Source organism: Canis lupus, chromosome 38, assembly GCF_003254725.2.
Source record: "Canis lupus dingo isolate Sandy chromosome 38, ASM325472v2, whole genome shotgun sequence".
NCBI lineage: Eukaryota > Metazoa > Chordata > Mammalia > Carnivora > Canidae > Canis > Canis lupus.
The window spans coordinates 20,164,914-20,192,221 of NC_064280.1; the positions used below are offsets into that span (position 1 = coordinate 20,164,914).

The following is a 27,308-nucleotide window of genomic DNA, read 5'->3' on the forward strand; positions in this document are numbered from 1 at the left end:
CCTGCAGGGAGCCTGCTTCTCCCTCTGTCTGTATCTCTGCCTCTCTTTGTGTCTCTCAGGAATAAATAAATAAAATCTTAAAAAAAAAAAAATCAAGTGTGATACACCGCCAACATTATTAACAGCACACCACTCAAGTTCTGGCTCAGCTGTTTAATCTCAGGACCCTCGTGGTCACTTCACCCAGAAAGCAGTAATAAAAATATGCAGCCAGAGTTGCCCAAGTGAGGATCAAACGATATCTCAACCTCAATGTTCCTGATGTCCACAAAGCAAGCACCAACGGCCAGGATAACAATAGAAAAACTGCATCTTTCAAATCCATGTATTTTGGTTTTATTCCAACTACTTACAAGGGGCAAGGACATGAATAGCTACACAAGTTATTTTAATTATAAGTTAATAAAAGCCTACATCAAATGCATTATCTTACAAAATACCAAGCTATGAGAGTATATAGAGTAATGTGCTGCTTCTGATACTTCGTTGACTTCAATTTCACTACTCCTTCCAAAGGTGAGATGAAGGCAGTGAGCTATTTGCAGAAAGAAGTGACTGTGTCCATCAGGCTGACATTCTGAACATCCTCTTCCTCAGTTCAGCCATCTTCTGCTCCAGCTGAGCACCACAGTCCTCTGTGGCCTTTTCAATGCCTTCATGGTATTTCTCCAAAGCAGTTTTCAAACTTAGAAATATTTCCTAAGAGGAAAATGAAATGGACTAAGAATTATCCCATGTGTCAGCCTAAACTGATGAGTTACAAGAATTCTAATCATCTCATTAATATTTATTAATAACACTGTAAAGCCTAAATGATCTTCTGTGCGGGCACACACACGCACACACACACACGCGTGTGCTTACTCATTTTAAGAATCCTTCTGCAGGCTCAACAGACACACCGAAAAAGTCCACTGCTTAGAAAGAACAGAGCAGAGACCTGTGACAATGATTTGGATTCTAAGATGTGAAGAATGTATTTTTAATTGTCAAGGAAAAGCTTTTACTTTGGAGCTTTTCATCTCTACCAGGCAGGTGCCTGGGTTACTGCAGACAACTAGACCCTCTGCATCTGGCCCCAATCACCACTGAAAAGACAGGTCAACAGATTTAATAAGTAATCTGTAAGACTGAAAAATACACATTACAGACATTTTACTAAGCTCATCAGATAATTCTATAAGCTACGAGTTTTCATATAAACCTTATGTGGATGTGTTAAGAATTAAGAAAAAAAACAAGAACAATTTTTATAGATGGAATAAAAATAATGAAAGAAGCCAGTTGGCCTTTAAACACTTTCTTGTATCTCATACTCATCCAGTGCAATTTCAATCCTTGTAAGTTATTCATTTTTCTGGAAAAAAATAACTCTCAAATCTTGATACAAGGAGTGGTATTCTAACTTTACAGGTGTTTCATCACTGAAATAAAATAGCAGTCCTCTTCCAGTGGGAGAAGCAGGAATAAATAGGTATCACGTCCTCAATTTTAATCATCCCTCTCATTACATTTTTCTTAAACCTAGAGTTTGGCTGCTACTTACCTTAGTTTAAATTTTAGTGTAGATACTATCTGATTTCGAACAAATTATATAGATTATAATTTAATATAGTGCAATTCATAACGTTTCAAAAAAGAACAAAACTATTTCCAGACTCTGACATTTATGCAAGTTTGAGAACTATTGCTCAAGATTCAGCGAATATAAATAGATGCTTAAGGCTAAACACTTTCCCAAAATCCAAACACAGATAGTTATTAAATCCTAATACAAAAATAGAAGAGTCTATTTAGATTTCTAAGATCTAATTGGGCATCAAATTACTACTACTATGATGGAATGTGAATCATTAAGAAAATAAGTCAAACATTTTTGAAAGCTTTATTTCTTAAATCTTAAAGGAAAAACAAGGTGAATTAGTTGCTAGCTTGCGTAAACACTATTTAAAAAAAAATACTCAGCACATTCAGCAGCTATAGATCAATCTAACTTCCTAGTTCCATAGGAGTGTCTATTTATTCTTACTAAAAAGGAAGCTGAATAAATTTGGTAGAACGATAGTACTCGTAAGAAACTATTAAGACCAAGTATGGTTAAAGAAAGATACACAATCTAAACATCTGAACCAACCACCTTGACATGTCTAAGGAAACCATTTCCTACCAAGGACAAAGACACCCTCATGGAGGAACCAAACCCTGAAGGTAGAGCCCCATTAAATGAATGACATGTTAAAAGCCCATTCCAGGGGTGCTTGGGTGGCTCAGGGGGTTGAGCATCCAACTCTTGATCTCAGCTCAGGTCTTGATCTCAGAGTTCAAGCCCAATGTTGGGCTCCATGCTGGACATGGAGCCTACTTTAAAAAAAAAAAAAAGCCCATTCCAGGGCTTCTTTCAGCAGAAAGAAGCAAGAAGCAAGCACACGGTAGAAGTTACGAGGCAAACCTCACAGAATGTTAATGACACAAGCACAACCCTCTCAAATGCTATTTTAGCTTCCAACTGAATTCTGTATCCAAGTGGAACTTTATATTATTAATTCACATATAATTCACAAAATAAGTATATCTTACTATGATGACATCACTAAAGTTAAATATTTTTAAATTCAAAGTCTGGTTCTGTGGTGTGTGTGTGTGGTAACCACTAGGTGCCTGAGGCTAGAAAACTGACATTTAAATACCTACAGGCCCCTGAGCTGCCCTTTCCACACTTCAGCTGCTCAGCAGCCACAGCTACCTAGTGGCTACTGTACTGAAAAGGACAGAAGAGCATCCCCATCACTGCAGAAAGTTCTACTGAATGGCACTGGTCTAGGTAACTTTCTCACTTGCAAATTAGGTAAGTTTAAGATGACAGTTGACCCTTGAGCAACGTGGATTTGAACGGCGCAGGTCCACTTACACACGGATTTTTTCGTGGTATAGGATTATAAATGTATTTTCTCTCTCTCGTGATTTTCTTCATGACATCTTCTTTTCTCTGGTCTACATAATGTAAGAATATGGTACAAAATACATACAGCATACAAAATATGTGTTAATTGGCTGTTTATGTTATCAGTAGGCTAGTAGTCACAGCAGGCTATCTTTTCCTTTTTGTGGAAGGTAATTATGAAGGAAGCTAAAAGGAGCTCTTTGGCAAAATGCATCATGCACCACAGGGTTCAGACTCTCCCACACTGTTTAGGACACACTGATAGCACAGCGCAGACTGGGTAAAGTTATAACTTAACAACTTCAACAACTGCAGGAACTGTCCGGATCAGTGGCTCTGTGCCACTCGGAAGAAAAGAAAGATTTAATGTAGCAAAGGGCCCAATTCTACTTAGCATTTTTATTTTGGAGAAAAAGGCATGTTGATCAAGTGTGCAGGTGACGCTAAGCCATGAAAAAATCGTTAATGTGAATGATACAAAGAGTTGATATGACCTTGATACTTGGAAATTCACACTGAAGGAAGCAGATGAAGCCTTAAAGAAATAATAGTAAAATTCTGAATTAAAAGTCCCAAGAAATGGCTGCACTCAAGCATGGTGAAACATTTTAACTAGACAGAGCTACATGCGGAACCGACAGGGGTCATTTAATTGATCACCAGCTCAATATGAGCCAAGGCGAGAAGCTGCTGCTAAAAATCCAAGCCAGTAGTACACTTCATTAACAGAAGCACTGTGCTTTGGGACTGGCCATGGTATTATCTGGGAGGCTATGTTTAGTACTGGGTTCTACATTTTAAACAGAATAATGACAAGCAGGAAACAGAGGGGAGAAGACAGTAAACAGGATAGTAATGAATCTGAAAATTAAGCTATATAAAGAATGGCTGGAAAACTGGGGCTCATTAACCCAGATGAGATGGCTGGAGGAACCCATGATCATTATCCTCAGATGTCTGAAGTGATATTAGGCACACGACGATATAGATTTGTTCCAGAGAGATCTTGGTTCACTTGAGTACAGAAATTTTAAATTCGAAATAAGAAATAACATTTTAACCACTAAAGCTGTCCTAGTAGAAGAGCTTGGATGGTTATGAGCTCAATGATATTGAAAACAATGAAGCAGAACCTATCAATGGTTCTCAAAAGCCACAGGAAAAAAATGCCAATCATGAACCCTAAAGAAGCTGACGATTCCAATTCAGGACATTTGGGTGGGGTTGGTTTGTTCATTTTTTAGTTCCTCTTTGAATTCTAATGCACAGCCAGTTGTAAAAGAAACACCGTACTGGATGACCTTCCAAGTTTACAAATATTGATGAAAAACATCCTACATCTAAGGCACCATTCCAGGCACAGTTTGACAGGACATACTAAGGTAAGAAATACATGATCGCTATTGTCAAGAAACTTAGAATGTTACTGGTGAGACCTGGAGGCACCGACCCCAGTTACACAAGGCCGTAAGGCCCGCAGGGACTGCCAGCCAAGTGCTGACTTACCTAGTCACTGGTCCACTCATTGCGCCTGACCATGTAGTAACAAAGAAATATTAACTAACTGATTGCTTTAAGAAGTAGGACTGGGTTTCTCCTAAGATACTCACATTTGTAACCCACATTCTAAAGACAAAAAAGGGCTGGGCCTTGGTGAATATCCAGTTATGGGGCAGGAGAAGAGAAGTAGTTGAAATGTGTAAAGAAAGTCAGGATAGCAGGCCGGATGGACCGCGGCAGAGAAGACAGCCATTCTCTTTTCCTTTCCTTCGTTCCATCCTTCCCTCCTTCCTCCCTTTCCCGGCAGCCTGGAGACGACCCTCAGTGTATGTATGTGCACAGTTAGCGATGTTGTCTCTGGAGGGGTTAAAGTTCCTGAGAACCCATGCGGGACTGTCTGTGGCATCTCAGTACTAGGACCCCTTGCAAATTGGATGTGGGTGGTGGAGGGGAGAGACAGCAAGTATTTAAATATTTCTCAGGCATCAGGGTTTTAGGAAACCTGGATCCAATATGTCAATAGAGGCAAGGCGAAAAAGAATGAGGGGAGGGGGGCGGAAAGAGAGGCCATGGGCTTTCATAGGATAAAGGGCTGTTTTTAGTGATTTCTAGTACAGGTGTTCAGGGCAATCTGGAAGATATAGGTCAAACTTCAAAACTTAAGCGAAAATGAGCACTAGGACATGTATCAGGAAAAGACTATTTCTTTGAGACCCTGGCAGTTAAGAAAAGGACAGAAACAGGTAAATACTTGATGTGTGGCATATGACATTTCGGAAGGACAAAAATGTAGAAGATATGTGTCCTCATTAAACAGAACTGTTTATGAAATGCTAAAATAAATACTCTGAAACAAGCACGAATAAGAGCAGAAGTAACTTTAGGCAACTATGATAAGGATATCATTAAGTCTCATCACACAAGGGGCCACCCTCAGCTATTCTGTTTCAGCTAACAACTCAAGCACATTTAACACTGATGTTGAGAAGATAAAATATATTTTTTTAAGATTTTATTTATTTATTTATTTGAGAGAGAGAAACAGAGAGACAGAACATTAGCAGAGGGAGGGGCAGAGGGAGAAGCAAACTGCCTGTAGAGCAGGGAGCCTGATGTGGGGCTCAATCCCAGGACTCTGGGATCATGACCTGAGCCGAAGGCAGACGCCTCACCAACTGAGCCACCTAGATGCCCCAAGAAATACTTTTGAGATCCTTTTATCAGGACCAAAAAAAAAAAAAAAAAAAAAAAAAGGCAGCAACTTTTTAGAGGATATTACTTAACGTCACTATCCAACTTCACTTACCAAAAAAGTTCAGGACGTATATGGAGCACCACCCACTCCTACTGCAGAGCACGGTGCTTGGCTGGGTCAGGGGGAAAGGACAAGGGGAAAAAAAAGTATGAAGGAGGCATACCTCCAAACACGAGTAATAGAGAAGGGTCTGTAGATGGAATCAGAACCAGGGAACTGGGAGGTCAATCTCTATTTCAGAGAGCCAACAGAATCTTGAACGTGAGGGCAGCAGAACCGCCTCTGTGAGCTGGTGAGACCGCCAGAAAGGCACCTGTGGGCACCCACTCACCTGAGACTTCAGCTTCTCCCTCTCAGTGGCATCCTTCAGTTGCTGAATTCCAAATTTAATTTTCTGGATTTCTTGATTCATTGTGGTTACTCGCTCATAGACAGCTCCTCTTTTTTCTTGAACTTTATTGCAATCTCTAGAGGAAAACAGACAGCTAAATTTTAACTCTGCGCAAGCATCTGAAAAGGTAAACATTAACTTCTTCCTTTTGATTCCAAAGAGATCGTGTATATTTGTTTGACAAACCTAACCCCCTTCTCAGGACATAAAAGCAGAGAGCTGCAAACCCCCCCCCCCGGGGGGGGGGGGCTGCACCCAAGGGCTATAATTTACAATGGAGACTTTAAAGTGTGCACCCCCATGTGTCCCCCACTGGGGGGGATGTGGCTCAGGACTTTTCTGCAAGGCAGTTTGGCAGCAAATACAAAATCCGCCGGTTCCGCTTCATCTTCATCTGCATGACCCAGAACAAAGGAAATCTTTACCATGTGCAGGCTGAAACGCAGACATCTCAGAGATGGGGGGGGGGGGGGAGGCGGCGGGGGCATATTCTAATAATACATTCTCAGAACCAACGGGAAGAAGGCTCTCCCCAAGCAACACCCCAGCATCCTAACGACAGCCATAAACACTTAGGCAAGTATTCATTCTTACCTGGATAAGGTAGACAAGACTTTTTCTCAAAATGTGGATGCTATGATGCCACAGCCCGCCCGGACTATCACATGGCCAGTTGATTCATGTAAGGCAGCCCTGGCCCAGTCCTTTAAGTACACTGAGACAAGCTGTGGCACCAGAGCCCTTCACAGAGACAAGCTGTGGCACAGAGAGCCCTTAAGGGAACTGGAAGCAGGACATCCGGAATGGGAAAAATCTAGGACCTAAAACATCTCTAGATCTAGACACAGCATTATCCAATTCAAAACGAATTCATCCTTTTTTAGTCACCCACAGGTGGAATAACTTTTAGAAATCATAGGAGTTTGGGGATCTTGGGGAAAAAATAGACCAGCTTCTCCCAATTATTTTCCAACATGTCAAACAAAACAAGTTCTTACTCGATCACGGTGCGTTTGTACTGCTTGACATCCTCGTGCTTCTTATTTATTTTGAATTGTGCTGTGGCGAGTTTTTCCTTCTTGACGATCATCAGTCTTTTGAAGGAATTTTCTTCTGTCTTCAACTTCTTCAGCTCTGACTCGTCACTCTCAATTCGGTCCTCCAAGCTCAGGCTCTGTAGGTCACAGAAGGTATGTAAAGTTGACATATCCAATTAGGATTTATAAACACGAACACCTATTTCCTGGGGTGAGCTATGAGATGAGACAATCTGAAGGTGAAATAAAACTGCCTGAGCCTGGAAAGCCGAGCAGAAGAATGCAGAGTCAGGAGGAGGCCGCAGCAAGGTGCTGGGGATGTGAGGAAAGAACAGGACCCCAGTCCAGGCTGCACAGAGGGGTTTGGGTCTCAACTAAGGTAGGAGGAATGGAGAGAAAAAGGGGAAACCCTCGGGTAAAAGCAGCAACCTCAATCTTTTTTGTTAACTCCGGATGACAGATAAGGGAGTGCAGGACACCTCAGGCCACCTCGCCTTCCAACCCCTACTTCCCTCAAAAAAAAAAAAAAAAAAAAAAAAAAATCCTTTATCAAATGCAATGTTAGTGATCCTGGGGACGGTGTGGGTTACTGTGATAAAGTTAAGAAGTAAAAAAGGATTTTCAAGCTTCCAGCCTGAGAAACTTAAATAACATTGGCATTAGCTCTCTCCATCTTCAGGGCAGGTACATAAACTACAATCCCAGGTACAATGTGAGGCCGTCCATCGAGACTTTAGGCTTACTGGTGAGAGGATCATTTCCAACTGTTAGAATAAGTTTAAAATTCCATTACTTTCTCCCAAAATATACATGGCAATCTGCCATGTTAATTAATCATTCATTTCATCTGAAGGTTACCATAGGTCTTACCGCGGCTGTGTTTAAGAAGAAAAATGTTTTATTGCTCAGTGTACACTGCCACATTTATTATACTCTAGAATGATCCTGCCTTTCTTTAGGAAAATAGTAACAAAAAGTAAAAGCAAGTCCGAGGAACTATAGTAAATGATTGCATAATAAAAACATTAAAATTCCACACTATACAAACCTCTTTTAAGATGCTGGTTAATTTTTCCCTATTATCTGCAAGGTCCTGTATTTTCTTCTGATATAACTGTAATTCCATTTGACATGAAGGCAAGCAATCAACGGAGTCTCTATAGATTTCATACTTTTCCATCACTTCTTGCTTTGAAAAAAAGAAACACAAAAACCAGTTTGATCGTCTCCTTTATGAAACTGCAGTACTGTCAATTTGTTTGCTCTTAAATAATTTCTGCACTTAATACTGAAAGCTTAAGAGCAGAGAACAATTAAGTTTCTAGGTCAGTAAGAATGTGCTATTACTGACATGTGTCTAAGTACATATAATTACGCTTCTTAATTGCCAAATATCCTTACACAAAGGAAAACTGCCACAATTTTACTAAATCACTCACTGAAGTACCTTCCAAAAGTTATTCATGATGATTTTAAAAGAGTTCGTGTCTGCTAATATTCAAACTGCTCCTAATTACTCCTGGGCAATTGTATTACCAATTATAATCTTCCTATTCATCTGTATAATAACTATCACTACAGCTGATTCTTTTTAAAAGATTAATTCCTCTTCTAAAATTAGAAAATGAACATGTTCACTCCAACCACCGTAACAATACAGACCGACTTTTCTTCTCCCCACTAGCCTACCCCTCCACCCACCTTATCAACCAATTGGACTTTGTCATCAGTGAAATGCTTAATCATATTATTGCTCATTTTTGTTGTCTTTTTCTTACCAATCTGTAAACACTCTTTGCATGTCATGGATGTAATTCCTTTACCTCTCATAGGCACTATAAACATGTTCCATAGGTTTTTTTCTATAGCCTTTGGGTTTCCAATCTCAATTAAAAAAAAAAAAAAAATTCATCCCATTTTAAGATTATACAAATGTTCTCCTAAAATTTCTAAAATTGTTAAAGTTTTAATCCACAATTTGTTTTTGTAAATGGTGCAAGGTATAGACACAGTTCCCTTTTCTTCTAACTGAACAGCTAACTGAACCTTAATTAATTTTATTAAGTAAACTACACTTTTCTCCTAAATACTCAGACCTATTTTTGGCTCTCATTTCTGTTCTGGTGATCTTTGTCTATTCCTGTGTGATAATTCTTAATTATCAGGAATCACTAGAATAGGAAATTCAGAGATAAACCAGAAATGTTCTTTCAATTGATAATATAAAATCTCTGTCTCAAAAAAAAAAATTTAAAAAAAAAATCCCTGTCTCACAAAGGATGCTAACTTGTCTACCTGCTGCTACTTCTATCCCACTGTGTCTCCAGCCATCTCTCACAGTAATTCATCTTTTTAAACATAAATTATATCATGTTCCAATATCTGCCTTTTAAAGTAACCAGTGGTGTGCCCTTGTTCCTAAAGTAAAATCCAGTATCCTGAATAATCTGCCTATTGTTTATTTTTCTGTGGTCGCCTCATGCCACTCCCCCTCCTGTGCATTAGGCTGTGTTCCTTGAATATACCTTGCTTCCTTCTACCTCAAAGAATTTACACATGTTGCTCCCTCTGCCTCCAATGGTCTTCCATGTACAAATTTAGTAGAATAACCACTGTCTATTCTTCAGATGTCAGCATCAATTCCTACTTCCTTCCCCCCACTACCCCAGGTTTCCAAAACATTATATCAGGCTACCCTCATTATTTCAAAGAACCCTATACTATTTTTTGTTTCTCTTTTTGATGCTTTTTAAAAAATATTTTCAGAGCAGTTTTAGGTTCACAGCAAAACTAAGCAGAAGGTATAGGGACTTGCCATGTACTTCCATTATATAATTGATTATAAACTTAATACTTTTCTCTATCAGAAAAAATAACTAAATAAGTCTCCTGAGGACAGAATTTCTATTTTGATCACCCAGGACAAAAATCTCAAAAATGTGTTGCATAATTGAACAAATGTCTTAAAACTATACTTCTTTTCCCTACACCTACTTTAGAAGAGAATTACATATCAGGGACAAGAGCAAAAAGTTTAAGAGGAAAAGAAGTGTAGATAAACTTGGAAATCATAAAATTAACATACAACTAAACAAGAGTTGCTAAAAAGAAAAAAAAAATATATGGAAAAGTGTTAAAATTATAAAAGGAAATTCACCCTGGAATTTTTAAGTTTCTGGACTGTGTCTTTCATTTTTTCTTTATAATTCTTTAGCTTCTCTGGAGAATCCACAATTTTTGTTTTCAAACTCTCTTGAACTTCTTTCAAAGAAACTACTGACAATTTCAGCTCATTCTGTTGAGAAAACATATTTACATATTAGACAGAGTAATAAAATTGTTAGCTTACCATATAATGGAAAATAACAAAGAAATTGGGTCCATGCTTGTTGTTGTGGGGGTAAAATTAAATTATGATCACCTGCTTATTTGCTCCCATTTGTCTATGGGCTAAAGACTAAGCCTCTCAGCAAGACATTCGAGGTCCTTTACTGTACTCCTCCTGTCCTTGCCAATGTCCTCTTCGGCCAGTTCCAGTACATCAACAACCTGCTAATACCAGTCCTAGGTTTACAGATGCAAGTGATCTCTCTTTGAGCAGTACAGTCCTTCTGAATACCATCATCCCACTCCTGTAGAGCCTCTTGAGTTTCATTCAGCCTTGGAAATCCTGCTCCCACTTCCTCTACCTTCTTTCTATGAAAAGTACAATCACTGTACACACAATGGTTTAATTATGGACTTAATCTGTGTTACTGAATTTGACTGAATGATTTGGGGTTGTGAAGAGTTATCTTTGTTCTCCCAGAACACAGACAAAGCAACAGCACTGAGGAGGTGGTCAATACAGGCCTGTTGAATTATAACAAATTTCCTTGCTCTCCTGAATTTCAAACCATTTGGGGAACTGAAGTGAAGGGCATTGGAGAATTCTGTGAAAACTCTCTGCAAGTCTCAAATTATATAAAAAGATAAAAATATTCATATAAACTTCCTCCCCAAGAATTAGTTGATAAATTACGTTTACATTGTGAGAGACTCTATGTATCGATATGGAAAGATTTTCATGAATATTAAGTAAAAGAATCAATTATAGAGGGATCCCTGGGTGGCTCAGCAGTTTAGCGCCTGCATTCAGCCCAAGGCATGATCCTGGAGTCCCGGGATTGAGTCCTACATCAGGCTCCCTGCCTGGAGCCTGCTTCTCCCTCTGCCTGTGTCTCTGCCTCTCTCTCTCTCTGTCTTTGTCTCTCATGAATAAATAAATAAAATCTTAAAAAAAAAATCAATTATAGGTCAACGTATAACATAAACCCATTTCTAGGAACACAATAAGAAAGTAGCAACAGATAACTATACGCATCTATATAAAAAAATGCATGCAATGTCACTGGAAAAGGACAGGAGGGGAAGGAGGCCAGAGAAGAGGGCCTTCTGGTCTGACTCTCTGTCCCTCTCACTATACATATGTATGCATTGGAGTATTTTGTAACAGGAATATATTCCCCTACAGCTTGTGTAAATTGTCTACAAATTATTTTTTAACTAACAAATACCACAAATGATTTTACATTTTGACCAACTAACTCAGAGGCTAAAATTCAATGTTTGAAACAATATGTTATTTTAGCAACAGCCCCACTATGTTTGCTACTTTCACAAGCTTTACAAAACTAGAGGCCACCCTCCTTACAACTGACATTGACTTTTTTTTTTTTTTTTAAGATTTTATTTATTTATTCATGACAGACACAGGGAGACAGAGAGGCAGAGACACAGGCAGAGGGAGAAGCAGGCTCCACGCAGGGGGACTTGATCCCAGGTCTCCAGGATCACACCCTGGGCTGAAGGTGGCGCTAAACTGCTGAGCCACCCGGGGTGCCCTGACATTGACTTTCATCACATTTCTTCCCTTTATAAGAAGACTAAACTGGATATTCTAATTACAAAATGATGTTGTTTTAATGTAGATTTTAATGGGACAGAAAGAACTGCATAATAAAACTGAACCACAGTCAATACTACTCAGATCAAACCATTTGCTAATAAAAAAAAGTGAGAGAAAAATGAGGAATATTTTATACCAAAGTAAATTTCAGGTAGTTCTATAATATGTGTTAATAGGGAAGCCATAAAAGTACAATGAGACAATGTGGGATTAAAAACATGAGAAATGGGACAGGGTTTTTTATGTATAGAATTAAATCCACAAACCATAAAGGCCGTGTCTATAAATTTTACAGTAAAAACATAAGCCTTCTAATGGAAAAAAATCATGAATTTTAAAGATAGTTAATATCCCTAATTCATAGTTTAAGAAAAAAAAACAAAAAAACACCAAATAAGCCAAGAACCACAGGTAGTTTACAAAATAAGAAATAACAACAAACCATTGAATAGATGTCAAAATCACTAAGAATGAAAAAAGAAAATCAAAATTAAAATGAGGTGTTTTTTTTCCTATATAAGTGACAAAGCAAACTAAAAGCATCACATTTTGGCAACAATAGAAAAAAAGAACACTCTCAGATTCTCTTGGTAGGAATGTAAATTGATATCCTTTTAGAAGTCAGTTTGGCAAGGTGGGATAGTTTTAAACGTGTATTTCCTTGAACCCAGAAATCTTCCATGTAGGAAGATGAAAAGCAGCCCAGTACACAGACACCTGTGTGTGTATGCGGGTGGGTGTGCAGCACACACACGCAGCTGTCCAGCAGAAGAAACATTAGAAGCCAGCAAATGTCTGTCACTAGGGCACCAGAAGGACCTACATTAGTGCAATCACAGCCACATGCAGCTGTTAAGGTAATGAGGATCTACAGTGGAGTGCAAAGCATTTCTGCTCTTTTGTTCAGTGAAAAAAAAAAAAAAAAAAAGGCAGGTTTGAGGCATATAGAGTCTAATAGCTGATGTAAAATTACACATGCCTCTCTGCACAGAGAGGTGTCATATATGACACAAATCAGACTGTGTGCTGAGCTTTCAGGTGATTTTCACTCTCCTCATACATTTCTGCGTTTCCATTTAAAAAAAAAAACAGTAGTCAGCTATTATATTTAAATTGAAAACAGTTGAATTAGTTTCATTTTAAGGAAAAATGGAGAAACATTAGGCTATAATAACAGTTAAAATACTCCACACAAAACATTCAAACCTTAAATGCTGGTTATATGAAAAGACACTTACCAAACGCTTGGTTTTCTCTGAAATATCAGACTTCTTTTGGGAATTTCCATCCTGAAGCACCATCTAAGGAAAAAAGAAAACTGTTTTCTGTAATGATTCAAAATAGATTTAAATTTCGCCACTCCATGCTTTCTCATAAAATAAAAGGTAAGAAAGGAAAGGAGTTAAATGGATTAGATCAAATATTCTCAAATTTCTCTGTTCACAATGCCCCCAGGCCAGAAGAAATACCTAAGGGTTCCTTTAGTAAGTAGTGGAGGCCACATCACTGCATAAGTACTTATGTCCTAACAACTTAGTAGCCCTTTGAAAAAGTCATGCATACAAATCCAAAGAAAAAACAATGTTTCTTTCATTCTTAAATAACCACAACTACTCCCATTGGATGCATGACCTATTGGATGCCCTGTACAAATTCACACGCGTTGGAATCTGAGTGGACACACATTCTCATTTCCTGCTCTATGAGTTTTTTCTTGGAATACTGGTTTCTCACCACAGCAAATGCCAAAACCCAGGTTTGCAAAGATACAAAAGGAGGCAATGTCAGTTACTGGAACCCGGAGCCAGCGGTTCAAGCACAGCAAAACAGATGCTGAGCATCTCTGTTTCCCCTGAAATTTTAAAACACCCTGAAGCAGCCCCGCAGGTTTGTGTCAAGTCCAGGGTGCTCCCACACATCATGGGAACAGCAAGATTAGAACGCGGAAAATCCTAAAAAATTCTAGTCAACAAGACAGTGTAGAACTTTGACCACACAAATGAATAATCACGGTGGACAGAAGTACATTTCCATCACAAGGAGCACAAACGGGCACAGCAATAGACCCTATATCTTTAGTAACTGAAAGTAACGTGCCCTTACCCCCTCCACATCCGTTAATTTTTTTTTTTTTTTAATTTTAAGCTAACAATGGTGGAAATAAAATGAAACCTCATTCACTTGGGGCTGAGAGGCCAGGAGGGGGAGCTCTCACTCCGCACCACCAGCGTCAACCACAGGAAGCCTCATCAACAACCTCATCAACTGGGGGACCCAACAGGGCAAGACACCCACCCCATCTCCACGGGAAAGGCACTACCCCTGCCGCTCCACCAGTGAGGAACCATCACCACCCTCGACTCCTGCCTTTCCTCCCAGGACTTCCATTCACAACAACCCCTCCCAACGTCCCCCTTTCTCCATAAAATAACATTTCTCTCGTTTGTTTGTTGGGCTAGCCTATGGTTTTTGCCGCAGCCTACTTGTGCCAAACTGCAATTCTCTGCTATTCCCAAATAAGCTTATTTTTGCTGATAAGATAACTGTTTAATTTTTAAGGTCAACATAGCTGATACCGTTTTTTGACGAAATTCTTGATTCAGTGATTGCTGCAGCTCCTGAATATCATCGGAAAGCTGCTTGAACTCTGCTTGTTCTTCAACTGGAACAGAACTAAACATAGCAAAAGAGATGAAAACAATATGTATCAAGTTCTTAACTTTGCAAGGCCAAAACAGTCCCTGTCCTCAAATGACTCAAGTGAAAGCAACAACAAAAAACTATCTGCTTTCATGTTTCTGAGTTCTCATCCCTCCATGTGACAGAGATTTAAAATAGATGACCTGGCCTCTACAACACAGAAAATAAAGATCAGATGGGCTCCTTTGGCCTTCCACCACCGAATCTATGAATTCACCTATGGACTAGCCTGCATGCGGACCTGTCTTTTCTAATGCGGCTCCTAATTCGAGGAGTGAGATACTCCCTTTCCTGTCAGTGATGGCTCCTGCCGGACTCCTCTCCTCCCCTCTCTCCCAGATCAGCCATTCCCTTTGCTCGGTCCATCCTTCTTAACAGCACTTGCCCGTGTAAAAGTTTCTGCCATGGGCATGGTTCACAACTTCTGTTTTGAGACATGGTACAGAATTGTGGTTTTAATTATTATTTCCCCGACCACTGGTGAGTTTAATAATCTTTACATATTTTTAATTAGCTATTTGCATTTCTTCCTCTGTAAATCCCCTGTTCTTAGCCTCTGCCCATTTTTCTATTTTCCTTCTGCCCTTAGTTGGTAGGAACTTCATACATTAGGAATATTACACAGGCTTTCTTATGAGGGACAGTGCTCCTCTGCTGCATAGGCTGCAAATACCTGCTCCCAGTCTGTCACTTATCTCTTGACTTGGTTTATGCTAAACTTACCTGTGAAATTTTAGTATCTGCCTCCTATTCCCAGTCTCTGCAGTGTACTGCAGTCTCTAAAGACAATCTATATCAGGCCAGTTTAGGAAAGCTCCCCCGTGAAACAAAGAAACTCATAGCCATCAAGAAATTACAAGGGATGGGAAATCCTTCTGCTCAAAATCTATCTATCTACCTGACCAAGAAATCCTAATTCCTGAATGACTCTCCTAAGTGACTGGTGAGGCAAAACAAAACAAAGCTCTGTTGAAGGAGTAAAACTTTTAACAGAATTAACTGACCTTAAGGAAGAAGGAGAGGCCAGTTACTGCTCACCAACACACAATAAATACTTCCAGACAGAATTTAGGAGTTAAGTGAATCGCTTTAAAACAACTCAGGCTAATTCACTAACTATAAGAATATATTACATACTAAGAGAAAGAAGAAAGAGTTTTTCCTTTTTTGGGGACAGGTAAACTTAAATAGTCTGCTTTACTTGAAGTAGCCTACATGGTTGTAATATGCTACTCATGATTCATTTTACATCTTGAAATTATATTTATTTGTTAATCTACTTACTCAAGTCTCTCTAATTTCATTAACGCTTCCTGGTGTGCAGTATTTAACTGGTGCATTTTGTCCAGAGAAGATTTCTGTTAAAGCAACTTTCATATTAGTGCCTTTCAACACAAACAGTGATGTGCTTAAACAAAACAAAACAAAACAAAAAAACTCCCGGTACACACTGCAAAATGTTTACTCACCTCTCAGCTTTCACCATCAGAAATAAGACTTTAAGAGAGGACAGGAATTCGTGATGAGTGAATTAAGAATTCCTTATTCACACATAAATGCTGAGTTCTTACCATAGGCACTGTGCTAAGTGCCAAGAATAATACTCAAGAAGACAGAGTTACAGTTGGGATTTAAGTAGCTCATTTCCCTTGAAGGGTCAGATACATGCATGTTAGTCTACAAACCAGCTTGCTATGGGACTACATAGAACGACATCCAGCCAACCTGGGTAATGGCTGGGGAGGAACAGCAAAGAGTGCTTCATAAAAACAACAGATGTTTGAGCTGTGTCTTTAAAAATGAGGAGAAATTAGCCAAGCAAAGTTGTATGTTTCTGTGAGTGTGTTAGCAAATACACATGAGGCTTTGGGGAGTCTGTGATGTTTAAAAAGTATCAGCTTAACATGATTTGTGCAAGGAAGCATTTATCTATATACTCAATGTAGCTGGAGCTGAAGTTCTAATTGTCTGGTATAACTCTGGCACTTTTCTAAGAATATGGTAACCCAAAACTAAGGACAGATGGAAACAGATCACACGGGTGACCCATAATCTTTCCAAAGTCTCTAAATCGTTGATGAAATGAGTTTCCATCTGTTAAAGTGATTTACTTGGACTAATCTTACAATGCAACATTGGGCAAGCGTGATAGACAAAACATCATTTGAGGCCATTCTTTAGAAAGCAAACATAAATCTCAAATACCTCGATTAAATAAAGCACACTACTATTAAACTTCAAAGGAAAATAATGTGAATTTGTCACTTTTCCTCTTCCTTTATATTTCCTAATATAGGAAAAGGAGCCTCAACTATAGTTAAGATTAGAACAAAAAACCCAGCCTTTCCCTAATGTTATCCAATAGCAAAGAGAACCTCATTCTGATATACATTTTCCAGTAATGGAGATCTGCTACTTACATAAATATTAAAATAAAATTGATCCTAATAGCTATATGACAATTAGATATCTGTGACAATCATTTCAAAACAGATTAGTAGTTCATAAGTGATGCTACTGATCTGGTTATGTGACCCAAAAATATATTTACATCTTACATATTGCCAAAGAAATTCCATATACGTCTCACGGCATGCTTCTCTGAAGTGAATAAAGTTGATAATGCCACTTAAAAACCGACTTGTCCGTTTTGTCTCTAAAATAGAAAGCAAGACTCCTTAAGTAAATCTTTGAGATAATGTAAAAATAAAATTCATCCTCTCCCACCATATACTCTGCTTGTAGCATGTAAAATAAAACTGCGTGCATGCTATAATTAATCAAAGTGCAAAAACTGTGCTCTAATATAAGATCAGAATTATCTTTGCATTAATAACTTTTAAAAAAAAGTAAATCATTTTTGGCTGAGAGTAAATAATAGGAAATAAATTTACTCTCCTATCTTAAACAACTTGAAAACCAGATAAAATATAAAAAGCAACAATTTTAGACACCAGATAACAAGTCCCTGAGAGAAACAAATGAGGTGAACCCTATTATATGCGTCAGCCTACTTGGGGGTTTTCAGGCTCTACTGCAAGGAGAGAACACAAACAACTATCAGGATTTGCTGAGTCACAAAGATAAGTTTGGTGTTTGGAGAGGCCAAGGCAACTAGAATTTATGAGTTCTAGAGGCCTTGGCCTTTCTCAACTAAACTCTATCTTCCTGACAGCCTTTATAAATATATTCTATAAATATATTCTGTTTGTTAAGGAAGAAAGAGAAATGCATCAGCATTATAAGAAAAGAGGAAGATTTTAAGTCCCAAATCAAACTTTTATACTTAAAAAATGTCTGAAATAAAAAACACACCAGATGGGATTAATAGCAGATTGACCCGACAGATGAATGCATTAGTGACAATGAAGACACAACAATAAAAGCTATCTGAAAGGCCAGAGAGAAAATAATGAATATAGCACCTATGAGCTGAAGGACATCAAATAGCATAACAAATGTGTAATTGGATCCCACAGAAAGGACTGGCAGAAAAAAACCTTGTATAAAATGTCCAAATATTTTCCAAATTTGATAGACACTACAGACATAGCCAAGGAAGTGAGTAAATCTAAGTGGGAGTTGGAGAACAGTGGGGAGTGGGGGAGAGGAACATGACAACAAATAGAAAATCCCCCAAAAGCACATTATAATGCTAAAAACTTGTGATAAGGAGAAAGTCTTATAAGCAACTAGACAGGGGGAGGATGAAAAGAAAATAAGTCCCAGCTAAGTAAGCAAGTAAATAATTACTTTCATGTAGGAACGGTTGCTGATGCCTCGGGACTCGGTGCTGAGGTCCCTAGAAGATGTGGGACTCTAGGAAGACTACATCCTTAGTGAAAAGGTAGATAAGGAAAACAAAAATCTCACACCAGTGAAGGAAATGACAAAGCTACTACTGTCTCTTAGCCTTGTCTCTGGTGAGAAAATAATCTCAGAATTCTAAAGCTTGAACCCACCACCATAAGGATTTTGTTCGAGTTAAACTCTGTATGTGATCCGAGAACTACCACAATCAGGAATTAAAAAGTGATCATTAGCCGACATTAACCATGGAACAACTGCCAGAAGCAAAAAGCATCTCAGGAGGGATGTGGCCTCAACTCCAGGAGCAGAAGGCCACAGGACTATTCTGCTGAAGACAAGCTTAAATTTATAATCCAAAGGCTTATGTGCACATGTACGCACACACAGAAGAAACAATCTGTCATCGAGTTATGGGATATGGCTAAAGCGGGACAAAAGGGAAATGTATGGTACTAACACCTGTGTTAGGAAAGAAGACAGGTCTCAAATTCATGTCCTCAGCTTCTACCTTAAAAAAAAATAGGAGAAAAAAAACCAGCAAATCCAAACTACACATGAAAAAAAGAGGGAACAACAGTAAGTACAGAGACCAATAACATAGAAAACATGAATTCAGAAAAATCAATGAAACCAAAAGCTAATTCTTTGAAAAGATAAACAAAATTGATTAGCCTCTGGCCACACTGGTCTGGGAAAACTATAAGGGTGAAGAAATAAATTACCAGTGTCAGAATGAGAGAGGGACATCACTATGGACCCCAAAGACTGAAAAATGATAAAGGAAAGTTACCAACAACTTTATGTTAATAAATTTGCCAACTTATATGAAGTGGATAAGTTCCCTGAAAAGGGAAAACACCAAAGCTCACTCAGGAGCACTGGCAATAAACCATCAGCATTTGATATTATCAGTGTTCTGGACTTTTGCTATTCTAATAGGTGTGTGGTAGTTGGTCAGTTGATTGTTGACAAAAACTGCCAAGGTAATTCAATGGAAAAAGAACAAATCTTTTCAACAAGTAGTGCTGAAATAATTGGTGACTATATCCAAAAAAAGAAAAAAACATGAACTTTGGCCCTGACCTTACATCATATATAAAAATCCAAGCATTAAATAATAAAAGCTAAAACTATAATATGCTTGGGGTGTCTGGGTGCCTTAGTTGGTTAAGCATCCAACATTTGATTTTGGCTCAGGTCATGATCTCAGGGATCAGGGGATCAAGCCCAGCACCTGGCTCTGTACTGGGTGTGGGGCCTGCTTGAGATTCTCTCTCCCTCACCTGCTGCCCCATCCCCCACTCATGCACACTCTAGCACATTCTCTCTCCCTAAAATAAATAGATGATAGATAGATAGAACTATGATATACTTAGAATACACAAATAAAATCTTACATCTCTGAGGCCAAGATTTCTTACTACTACACACACAAAAAATGGTTTTATGAATCATTTTTATGAAAAAAGAAAAAACTGATCAATTAGAATCTTCAAATTGAAGTATATTTTGCTTTCAAAAGATATTGTTATATTAAAAAAGCAAGTAATAGACGGGGAGAAAATATTTGAGTAATATTTATCTGATAAACTATGTGTTTTTATAGTATCTGAAGAAGCCGTACAATAATAGACAAACAAACAAACAAAAGACAGGGGCATGTGGCTTGCACAGTTGGTAAAGCATGTGATTTTTTTTTTTTAAGATTTTATTTATTTATTCATGAGAGACACAGAGAGAGGCAGAGACACAGGCAGAGGGAGAAGCAGGCTCCATGCAGGGAGCCCAAAGTGGGACTCGATTCCGGGACTCCAGGATCATGCCCTGGGCCAAAGGTGGTGCTAAACCGCTGAGCCACCCAGGGATCCCCGCATCTGACTCTTGATCCGAGGTTGTGAGCTTAAGCCCCACATTGGGTACAAAGATTATTTAAAAAAATAAAATCTTAAAAGAATGATTCAAAAAGACACTTCGCCTAAGAAGATATATGGATGGCAAATAAGCATATGAACATATGATATGCTCTTAGTCCAGTGAAATGAAAATAAAAACCACTAAAAATCTCCAATATCAAGTCCAGGGAGGACATGGAGCAATTGAAAACTACCAGATATTGCTGATGGTATGATGCCACCACTTTGGAAAACAGTTCAGCAGTTTCTTAAAACACTGAGTATGCACCTAACACATGAGCCAGCATTTCTACTGCTAGGCATTTACCCAAAGAAATAAAAACACAGGTCCTTACGAAGACTCATAGCCTAGGTTCAGAGCAGCCTTGTTCATAATGGCCAAAAATGGAAACAATATACATGTGTATCAACTACAAAAATTGTAGTTTATATTTACAATAGAATACTATTCCAAAATAAAAAGAAACAAAGTACTAATAAATGCAACTAATCTCAAAAGCATTCTGCTAAGTTAAAGAAGCCAGACACAAAAGACTACAGACTATTATCTCATTTATATCAAATATTAGACAAGAAACTACAGTGTCAGAAAGTAGATCAGAGGTTGTCAGGGAAAAGGGGTGGTGGGAAGTGATCAACTGTAAGGGGACCCCAGGGAACTGTTGTAGGCTCAATTTCCATGCATGATTGTGGCAGCGGCAAGACAACTATATATCTTTGTTAAAATTAATTTAGTTATGTTTAAAATTGGTTAATTTTTATTTTGTGTAAATTATAGATCAATAAACAAAAAGGTAGATCAGGAAGAGGAAAAAACATTCTTTTGAAGATTATTTATTTATTCATGAGAGACACAGTAAGAGGCAGATACAGGCAGAGGGAGAAGCAGGCTCCTTGTGGAGAGCCTGATGCAGGCCTCGATCCCAGGACCCCAGGATCACCACCTGAGCAAAAGGCAGATGCTCAATCACTGAGACACCCAGGTGCCTGAAAAAAATTTTTTGAATAGCACACTGAATCTCTTGCAACATAGAACAGCTTGATGTACAAATATCAAGGAGTCAAAGGAATTAAGGACATTTAAATAAAGAGAAAGAGAAATTGACATTTTTTTTAAATTTTTTTTTTATTTTTATTTATGATAGTCACAGAGAGAGAGAGAGAGAGGCAGAGACACAGGCAGAGGGAGAAGCAGGCTCCATGCACCAGGAGCCCGACGTGGGATTCGATCCCAGGGCTCCAGGATCGCGCCCTGGCCAAAGGCAGGCGCTAAACCGCTGCACCACCCAGGGATCCCAAAATCGACATTTGAATAAATATCAAAACTATTCTTATCCAAGGTAAAATATATTTTCTTCAAGGTAAGAAGTAATTGTTCTACTTGAGAAAATTAGTATGATGAATCCACTATGCAATATCACAGCTTGCATATTCATGTTTTCAAATTCACAGAATAAATTTTAAGTGTAAGGAGTTAAGAAAAACGGATCAGAAAAACAGCCTTCCTATGGATCTACAAAGGAAAACAATTCCAGTAATACGATTAAAAATTTCATCTTAGGAATGGGATATATTTTCTAAAGCCAATTACCTGTAGTTGTTTTGTTTTGTTTTGTTTTGTCTTTTACATTTATTGATGGGGAAGTAAAATACTAAATTGAAGTCAGATATTAAAAATTATTTTAAATTCTCACTTACTTGGATATAGAATATCAGCAATCTCAAAGTCATTCACCCGACAGATGGGCATAAATGAGTCCCTTGAAGAATAAGTGGAGAAAGAATACTATGAGTTATATTTAAACTACAGGATATAAACATTTTATTTTCCAAGAGATTTCTGGATATGTTTCTCAATGTCAAAAGACCAAGCAGAAGTCTACTACCATGCATAATCCAGAAAATCTACATTTTCCGTACACTACACAAGTATTCAAACAATACCAAGGCATAAATCCTAATAAACAGCACACACTTTTGGAGGTACTAGGACTCTTTAAAAACCTCCAGACCATTTTAGATTCACAACCTTAAAACCTCCTTTGAAAGCAGAATTTTAAATGCCACAGAAGGAAGCAGTTAGTTCTATTTGAAGAAAGTCTACAATTTTGAATGTGCTGAAAGAGTGGAGGGGGAGATGATAGAAATTCTTTCTCCAAGAAAATCCTGTCATTAAGAGAGCTTAAAGTAATGAAAATATGAATGCATGTAGTCTAAGAAAATAAAATGACTTTACTCACAGATGAATAAATAAATTGCTGACTGGCAAGAAGCCTTCCATGATATGTGGATACAGGACTTCTGAGTTCACTGGCATCTAAATGTAAGATATCACAAAATCTAAGTTATACATTGATAGACAAAATGAGTAAAATTTTCAACCTCAAGATACTTTTTTGTTTTTTTAAGTAGGCTCCACACCCAATGTGGGGCTTGAACTCATGACCCTCAGCTTAAGAGTCACATGCTCTACTGAGCCAGCCTGGCACCCCTCCTTGATCATAAATTAATATCAAAATAATCTTATCATTACATTTTTAAAACTTAGCAAACAAAACTAGAATTGTTGCTAATAATGCTAGGTTCACAGCAGGTGCTCAGTAAAGATTTTTTAAATGAATGAAAGAATGAAGGGGTAAAGTCAGCATTTACCAAATATCAAGTACTATGCTAAGCATTTCATATGCATTCTTTCTTAATTTTCACAACAGTGTGCTATCCCTTTTTTGTACACAAAGAAACTAGGCCTTAGCAAGGTTCCATAGCAAATACGTGGCAAAGCCTTTGGTTTTTAAGCAATATGTAATCATATTGATGAGATTCTAACAATAGTACATTTTTAGTAAAACTTCAGATCATGCCCTGAGGGTTCAAAAACAAAATTAAGAAAAATGACTTTTCCTACTAGCAATACCTAATTTGCTAAAGCTCAGTTGCCTTATTTCAATTGTTTTAAACATTAATATACATCTTTCACTGTAATTTGGGAGTCCTTCCTCAGAAAAGAGAGTATGTGGGAAGGCTCTGCTGCTGCTCATTAGGCTCTGAAGACAAACCTGTAAATCTGTGAATAACTGCACAGTTATTTGTGTCATTTAAGTCTTTTACTACTGTTGTCTTACTAAAGCTATCAATATAAGCTATTATTATAAGATTCTTCTGCAAGGGACATTAATTTTATATAAGCCTTTAATTCTGTTAAAATTAAAGTCAAGAACTTCCTATCCTGAAGCCAGTATGCCATCTGAACAAGGGAAATGCAGCGAAAGAATGTAATTTTGCCTCATCTTAAACCCACCATGTAAAAATGCTCCAGTCGAATTCCATATACTATTTGTAAGGCTCTCATGTAGATCATGTGCAAGACTTCAGGCTACAAAAGAAAAACAACTTTTAATACTCTGATGCACGACTCTACAGCTGAATTGCTGTCATCATTACCATTGAAAATTGTAGTCAATGGATGCTAAGAGTAACAAAATTACTCTATTCCCCTTGAAATATTCAATTTTTTCCAAACTTTAAAACACCTATATACTTATCAGTTTGCTCAGATGTTATAAGTGGTCAATGAGATCAGCTGTTTTAAGCTTATAAACAGAATGAGAACAAGTATATGTAAATCCAATCCATCCACATTAGGGAAGACAGGTTAGTCTTTTAAAACAGATTGCAGGCATGTGGCAAACATAATGGCATACTGAGAGTGTATTAAAAAAAAAAAAAAAAAAAAAGACCATGGGTAAACTTATTTCATGCTTTAGATGTTAAGGTTTCCTGAGATATTAAAGTTTAAGTGAACACTATGATCCTAGAGGTATAAATTTATTAGAGTAGCATGGAATTTTAAAAAGTTTTGTCTTTTAATTCAGCAGCTGCCAAGTACTGGCCTGTAGAACCAGTTTTGTTCCATATATAAATTCATTTATTCTGAGATTATTCCTTCCATTTTAAAGATTAAAAAGGGACTGAGATCAAAAAGTTTGAGTTCTATATCATTAAACCAGGTTTTCTTCAAGACCAACACAGAAAGATGGACGGAGACTTTGGGATTTTCTGTGACACATAAGTAGTTCATTTTTGCATTTAATAACTAAAGAAATAAGAACGAAGCCTGTCAAAACAAGTCAATCCCCCCCTTGGGGCACAATGCAAGAAAATTAATCTGTAAGCTTCCAAAGAGAATTGTTTCTAGGCACTTTTTATTGTTGGAAACCACTTAGAAAAGGTTCCTCCAAGTCCTACCAATAAATGATATGCTCAGACCACTACAATAATAATAAAAAATTTAATATACTTTAATATGTCTATGATTTAGAAGTGGGTTTTTTTTCTTTCTTTTTTTTTTTTTTTTTTAAAGAAAACAACCATATTAAAGAACTGAATTCCTAATGGGAATGTAGATGTCACCTGACATATAAACTTAACAGTATTTTGAAATTACACTAGGTGAGAGACTGCTTCTGGATTAAAATGACTGGCCCACATCAAGTAATAGGGCACATCCTCTTCTGCAAACACTACAGAGGCAGAGTAGTTTCACTTGTTTTTTAAATGCCACCATCCACATGCAAACACAATCACACTGTACCTTTGGATTTGGATAAAGATCACTCTTGGAGAGGTTTTTACCATCAGTTCCTGTTAAGATTTTGTTGCGAATATGAATCACAATCTCGGCTACGTTATATCTGGGGAAAGACAAAGTTTCCATCTTGGGAATCTCCCGCTAGTCTGAAGGAAGAAAAGGCAAAGATCAGAAACATGGCACAACCTGCTGTTCTCTTTATCTGGAAGCTGATAAGTATAAGCAAATTTAACAAGCCATCATTGAACTATTCATAGAAGTGCTAACTACCATCAAACACCCTAGTAAGATAACACAATTACATACATATGGATATCCTAAATAATAAATGTGTGCATATATGTGTGTGTCCTAAAATACATTTTATTCTGAAATGGCTCAGTCATTCTCTAAATTTCCTAATGCTGTTGAAAGAGGACTTTGCTTGAATATACTTGAAAAACCATGTGTTTTCTTTGTTAAATCTGGGGGGACTTAGGGTTTAACAAGATTGGTCCTGAGAATCCTCAAAGCAAGATATGTAGGCGACACTCTCAGCAGAAGTTCGATATAAACAGTATCAATATAGGGAGATAATAAAATTGTACGGCGATCTTACATACTATTAAATGTACACATAATGAGATGGATCATAAGATTTAAGAAGCACACAGGAAGAGAGAGCTAAAACAAAAAATACAGTCAAAATAGAATGCTGTGATTGGTAGGAATTCCAATCACCAGAGAGATAACCTAAAAAAAAACAACAATAAAAATCACTCTCCCCTAATGTCCTTGGATGTGAGATATTCCCACCTGTGTCCCCGTGGAGCAGTCGTTCTGGCAATTAAGCACCCCCAACCCCAGGGGAGGGGGGACCTCCCGGTACGTGTGGAGACATCTTTGGCTGTCAGGACTGGAATGGGGGTGCCATGGAAACCTGGTGCGGAGAGGCCCAGCATGCTGCTAAAGAACCTACCATGCACAGGTCAGCCCCCCCGCAGCAAGTAATTATTCAGTCCAAGTGTCAGTGATGTTGAGGTTAAGAAATCATGTCCTAGAGCTCTGCATTTAACTGTTATGATGCCTGCCACAGTGCATTGTGGTTATGTTCCTAGAACTCCGACACTACACTTGGAGCCCCTGTAAGCTGACATCTTTTCATTTTCTTCTTATTTCCAGCTGTGCCCAACAGAGCAGCAGTAGTGACAGCAGGAGAAGCACGAGCCATAGCAGCCACTGCCTCTGCCTTGTTCACAACATTGGATTTATTACATTCAGATCCCCTACTCTGTGAGGAAGTAGCATACTTCAAGAGACCCAGTGTGAATAAACCCAGTTTTGCAAAAAAAAAATGGAAATGACCCATGATTCTGAAAAATCCGTTTCTTTGGGTGCCTAATGTTTCTTAGAATTCTATAGCTAAAAAGAAGCTTCTCCAACTTGCCTATAACCTCTGATAAATGTAGAAAGCCATTCTGAAAGATGGCTGGAAACATCTTTGCACTTCTATGTGAACACGTGCAAACATCACAAAATTCACTAATTCTCAAGGCAACTCTTTTCCACTTCAGTACGGCTCAGTAATTAGATTAGAAATCTGCTCATTGTGACCTTTACCCACTGGTCCTATTTCTAGTCAGTGCAACCACAAAGAATGCATTAATTTCTGTTTCCATGACATCACTTTTAAAAATGTGAAGAAAAAGAAATAAAAATGTGAAGAAAGCTATCCTATCTCTGCCTTGCTATCTCTTCTCCAAGGTTAAGTAAATATGATCTAAGTAGAGCCACTGCTTATATGACATCATTTTAGAAACTTTACCATTTTACTTACTCTCCTCTAAACCAATCTGGTCAATGTCTTCTCAAAATGCAATGCTCAAACTGAGCACAATACTCCAGATATGGTTTGCCTGGGGCAGAGTATCCATACAGTAGATATTGGCCACAGCTGGTCTAGTCGACAACTGTAGCCCTTACTGACTCTGTCTCTCTCTCTCTCTCTCACACACACACACACACACACACAAATCAACTAAAGCTCCGAGAACTTCTTCAGTGTGACCCATCGATAGCAAGCCAGGTCTTCTCCATGTTTTTCTTACATAATTATTTGAACCTTAAGCAGGGATCCTCACTTCCCATCACTGAATTTTATGACTTCACACTTTCATTCCACAGCCAGCGTCTTTCTGATTCCAGATCCTGACACCTCACATATTAAATGTCCTTTTCAGCATAAA

General features: G+C 38.0%; 1 protein-coding gene across 2 annotated transcripts in view; it reads right to left on the reverse strand.

Moving 5' to 3' along the window:
* Positions 1 to 313: 313 nt before the first annotated feature.
* Positions 314 to 27,308, reverse strand: part of NUF2 (NUF2 component of NDC80 kinetochore complex) — a 28,308-nt gene continuing 1,313 nt past the window's right edge. The window contains exons 1-14 of one of the 2 annotated variants that reach the window (XM_025420898.3): positions 25,879 to 25,994; positions 25,087 to 25,229; positions 23,794 to 23,868; positions 22,736 to 22,812; positions 22,194 to 22,255; positions 17,331 to 17,428; positions 16,057 to 16,130; positions 14,649 to 14,745; positions 13,311 to 13,373; positions 10,282 to 10,419; positions 8,173 to 8,313; positions 7,086 to 7,261; positions 6,028 to 6,163; positions 314 to 699 (exon numbers count right to left, since the gene is read on the reverse strand). In XM_025420898.3, coding sequence (XP_025276683.1) covers positions 565 to 699; positions 6,028 to 6,163; positions 7,086 to 7,261; positions 8,173 to 8,313; positions 10,282 to 10,419; positions 13,311 to 13,373; positions 14,649 to 14,745; positions 16,057 to 16,130; positions 17,331 to 17,428; positions 22,194 to 22,255; positions 22,736 to 22,812; positions 23,794 to 23,868; positions 25,087 to 25,209 — 1,395 coding nt within the window. In that variant the 5' untranslated portion in view covers positions 25,210 to 25,229; positions 25,879 to 25,994 and the 3' untranslated portion in view covers positions 314 to 564. Of the gene's footprint in view, positions 700 to 6,027; positions 6,164 to 7,085; positions 7,262 to 8,172; positions 8,314 to 10,281; positions 10,420 to 13,310; positions 13,374 to 14,648; positions 14,746 to 16,056; positions 16,131 to 17,330; positions 17,429 to 22,193; positions 22,256 to 22,735; positions 22,813 to 23,793; positions 23,869 to 25,086; positions 25,230 to 25,878; positions 25,995 to 27,308 lie in introns of those variants that run through there. The other variant, XM_025420897.3, reaches the window with a different exon arrangement.